A 5000-nucleotide genomic window follows, 5' to 3' on the forward strand; every position below is an offset into this window, starting at 1 on the left:
GGCCTCATGGTGGCGCTTAAAGAGGGCCATGTGAGAAATGGGGGTTGTGGTTTGCCAGCCAAGGAGTGTGTGTGCAAAGTTTGGCATGGATCGGGGCAACGGTGGCGGAGATATGAGCAGGGGAAAAGTGTGACGCGCTGTGAAAGTGTGAAAAGCATTAGGCTTACAGGCTCCACTCTGCTATGAGAGCTGCTTATAGGCTCCACTCTATGCTATGAGAGCTGCTTATAGGCTCCACTCTATGCTATGAGAGCTGCTTATAGGCTCCACTCTGCTATGAGAGCTGCTTATAGGCTCCACTCTATGCTATGAGAGCTGCTTATAGGCTCCACTCTATGCTATGAGAGCTGCTTATAGGCTCCACTCTATGCTATGAGAGCTGCTTATAGGCTCCACTCTATGCTATGAGAGCTGCTTATAGGCTCCACTCTATGCTATGAGAGCTGCTTATAGGCTCCACTCTATGCTATGAGAGCTGCTTATAGGCTCCACTCTATGCTGAGAGCTGCTTATAGGCTCCACTCTATGCTATGAGAGCTGCTTATAGGCTCCACTCTATGCTATGAGAGCTGCTTATAGGCTCCACTCTATGCTATGAGAGCTGCTTATAGGCTCCACTCTATGCTATGAGAGCTGCTTATAGGCTCCACTCTATGCTATGAGAGCTGCTTATAGGCTCCACTCTATGCTATGAGAGCTGCTTATAGGCTCCACTCTATGCTATGAGAGCTGCTTATAGGCTCCACTCTATGCTATGAGAGCTGCTTATAGGCTCCACTCTATGCTATGAGAGCTGCTTATAGGCTCCACTCTATGCTATGAGAGCTGCTGGGGAAACTGGACAACAGGAGCATTTCTGCATAATTAATAAGGTTAGATGGGGTCAGGGTTAGAGGGGTTAAGGTCAGAGGTCAAGGTTAGGGTCTCACCTCTATCTTCTGGGCCAACAGAGAAGGTTAGAGGTTAAGGTCAGAGGTTAAGGTCAGAGTCTCACCTCTATCTTCTGGGCCAACAGAGAAGGTTTGAAGTTGGACTTGATGACGACCTTGACCTCCAGCTTGGTGCGTCCGACCTCTCTGACCAGCGGGATGACCCGGAAAGGAAGGATGATGTCCTTAGTGGTGCGGTACCTAGGGTCAAAGGTCACAGGTCAAACAACAGATGATGTCCTTAGTTGTACCTACAGTAGGGTCAAAGATCATCCTCATGCATTAACTGTTTTACTGCTTCGGACGTTCCCGTTCGCCCCACGGCTCGTTCTTTTTACCTCGTCTGATGACTGTAAGCTGATGAGGCGTCGCGCCGCCGTGTACAGTAAAAACATCTCCCGTAACGCTGCTCTCAAAGATCCACCACACGTAAACAATAATGGAGTCCCAAATCACTTCCTGACTGTTTTCTGTGGATCGGTTCTAGAAAATGCATTTCTATGCTCTGAATGGATGGCAAGCGGAGCGGCCCAATTCACATTAATTATTTGCATAAGGCTGCCCTCTGCCGCCAGTTTGGCTAAAGTACACGTAAATGTGTCCATTATAAAAATAATTAGTTTGCAAATAATTAATAGATCATTTTCTATAACATCGCAAAGGTAAGCTGCTTTTTGCTGGCACCAGCCCCAATAAATAAATAAATAATAACAGCCCCAATAAATAAATAAATAATAACAGCCCCAATAAATACATTACAACATCTGGCAGTAGAACTGTTAAGAGTTTGGAGATCAGAGATTTCTTAAACATTTTTTTTATTTTCTAGCACAACATAGGAAAGTTCAGTAGCAAATACACACACACACACTCACACACACACACACACACACACACACACTCTACCTCATCAGTTCGTATTCTCCGTCGGGGGGGATGAAGCTGATGCTTCTCTCAGAGTCAAACTTGCTGAGACGAACGCATTGATGGAAGGTGCAGTCGTCTATGGCTATGGACTGTTTACCACTGCTGCTGTAAAAACACATTAATATACCGTAATGTTAGATTCATATCTATGGACTGTTTACCACTGCTACTGTAAAAACACATTAATATACCGTAATGTTAGATTCATATCTATGGACTGTTTACCACTGCTGCTGTAATATAATGAAATATACGGTAATGTTAGATTCATATCTATGGACTGTTTACCACTGCTACTGTAATATAATGAAATATACCGTAATGTTATATTCATATCTATGGACTGTTTACCACTGCTGCTGTAATATAATGAAATATACGGTAATGTTAGATTCATATCTATGGACTGTTTACCACTGCTGCTGTAATATAATGAAATATACGGTAATGTTATATTCATATCTATGGACTGTTTACCACTGCTGCTGTAAAAATACATTAATATAATGTTATATTCATATCTATGGACTGTTTACCACTGCTGCTGTAATATAATGAAATATACGGTAATGTTATATTCATATCTATGGACTGTTTACCACTGCTACTGTAAAACACATTAATGTACTGTTATATTCATATCTATGGACTGTTTACCACTGCTGCTGTAATATAATGAAATATACGGTAATGTTAGATTCATATCTATGGACTGTTTACCACTGCTGCTGTAATATAATGAAATATACTGTAATGTTATATTCATATCTATGGACTGTTTACCACTGTTGCTGTAAAAATACATTAATATAATGTTATATTCATATCTATGGACTGTTTACCACTGCTACTGTAAAAATACATTAATATAATGTTATATTCATATCTATGGACTGTTTACCACTGCTGCTGTAATATAATGGAATACATTAATATAATGTTGTGAGGTATGAAACTGTTGCTCTAAAAATAAAGGCCTTCCTGGAGACACCACTGTGTTGATCTACAGACTAAGATTACCATAAAAACACTCATTGTTTAGTTTGGGTTAGGGTTAGGGTTCTCCTACACATTGTTTAGTTTCACTGTCTTTGATTCTCTCCTACACATTGTTTAGTTGTCTTTGATTCTCTCCTACACATTGTTTAGTTTCACTGTCTTTGATTCTCTCCTACACATTGTTTAGTTGTCTTTGATTCTCTCCTACACATTGTTTAGTTTCACTGTCTTTGATTCTCTCCTACACATTGTTTAGTTTCATTGTCTTTGATTCTCTCCTACACATTGTTTAGTTTCAGTCTTTGATTCTCTCCTACACATTGTTTAGTCTCACTGTCTTTGATTCTCTCCTACACATTGTTTAGTCTCATTGTCTTTGATTCTCTCCTACACATTGTTTAGTTGTCTTTGATTCTCTCCTACACATTGTTTAGTTGTCTTTGATTCTCTCCTACACATTGTTTAGTTGTCTTTGATTCTCTCCTACACATTGTTTAGTTTCATTGTCTTTGATTCTCTCCTACACATTGTTTAGTTTCATTGTCTTTGATTCTCTCCTACACATTGTTTAGTTTCATTGTCTTTGATTCTCTCCTACACATTGTTTAGTTTCAGTCTTTGATTCTCTCCTACACATTGTTTAGTTTCATTGTCTTTGATTCTCTCCTACACATTGTTTAGTTTCACTGTCTTTGATTCTCTCCTACACATTGTTTAGTTTCACTGTCTTTGATTCTCTCCTACACATTGTTTAGTTGTCTTTGATTCTCTCCTACACGTTGTTTAGTTTCATTGTCTTTGATTCTCTCCTACACATTGTTTAGTTTCATTGTCTTTGATTCTCTCCTACACATTGTTTAGTTTCATTGTCTTTGATTCTCTCCTACACATTGTTTAGTTTCACTGTCTTTGATTCTCTCCTACACATTGTTTAGTTGTCTTTGATTCTCTCCTACACGTTGTTTAGTTTCATTGTCTTTGATTCTCTCCTACACATTGTTTAGTTTCATTGTCTTTGATTCTCTCCTACACATTGTTTAGTTGTCTTTGATTCTCTCCTACACATTGTTTAGTTTCATTGTCTTTGATTCTCTCCTACACATTGTTTAGTTTCATTGTCTTTGATTCTCTCCTACACATTGTTTAGTTTCATTGTCTTTGATTCTCTCCTACACATTGTTTAGTTTCAGTCTTTGATTCTCTCCTACACATTGTTTAGTTTCATTGTCTTTGATTCTCTCCTACACATTGTTTAGTTTCACTGTCTTTGATTCTCTCCTACACATTGTTTAGTTTCACTGTCTTTGATTCTCTCCTACACATTGTTTAGTTGTCTTTGATTCTCTCCTACACATTGTTTAGTTTCATTGTCTTTGATTCTCTCCTACACATTGTTTAGTTTCACTGTCTTTGATTCTCTCCTACACATTGTTTAGTTTCACTGTCTTTGATTCTCTCCTACACATTGTTTAGTTGTCTTTGATTCTCTCCTACACATTGTTTAGTTTCATTGTCTTTGATTCTCTCCTACACATTGTTTAGTCTCATTGTCTTTGATTCTCTCCTACACATTGTTTAGTTGTCTTTGATTCTCTCCTACACGTTGTTTAGTTTCAGTCTTTGATTCTCTCCTACACATTGTTTAGTTGTCTTTGATTCTCTCCTACACATTGTTTAGTTTCATTGTCTTTTATTCTCTCCTACACATTGTTTAGTTTCATTGTCTTTGATTCTCTCCTACACATTGTTTAGTTGTCTTTGATTCTCTCCTACACATTGTTTAGTTTCACTGTCTTTGATTCTCTCCTACACATTGTTTAGTTTCATTGTCTTTGATTCTCTCCTACACATTGTTTAGTTTCATTGTCTTTGATTCTCTCCTACACATTGTTTAGTTTCATTGTCTTTGATTCTCTCCTACACATTGTTTAGTTTCATTGTCTTTGATTCTCTCCTACACATTGTTTAGTTGTCTTTGATTCTCTCCTACACATTGTTTAGTTTCAGTCTTTGATTCTCTCCTACACATTGTTTAGTTGTCTTTGATTCTCTCCTACACATTGTTTAGTTTCAGTCTTTGATTCTCTCCTACTCATTGTTTAGTTGTCTTTGATTCTCTCCTACACGTTGTTTAGTTTCAGCCTT

General features: G+C 38.2%; 1 protein-coding gene across 1 annotated transcript in view; it reads right to left on the bottom strand.

Moving 5' to 3' along the window:
• The window catches only part of LOC308286127 (AP-2 complex subunit mu-A-like), a gene marked incomplete at its 5' end in the record, with an annotated part of 17441 nt that overhangs the window by 6341 nt on the left and 6100 nt on the right, over nucleotides 1-5000 (bottom strand). Inside the window, 2 exons of the mRNA XM_080727083.1 lie at nucleotides 995-1130; nucleotides 1836-1961. Coding sequence (XP_080583209.1) covers nucleotides 995-1130; nucleotides 1836-1961 — 262 coding nt within the window. The remainder of the gene's footprint in view (nucleotides 1-994; nucleotides 1131-1835; nucleotides 1962-5000) is intronic.

This window comes from Nannobrachium achirus (genome assembly GCF_963921795.1).
Source record: "Nannobrachium achirus genome assembly, chromosome: 5".
NCBI classification, from domain to species: domain Eukaryota; kingdom Metazoa; phylum Chordata; class Actinopteri; order Myctophiformes; family Myctophidae; genus Nannobrachium; species Nannobrachium achirus.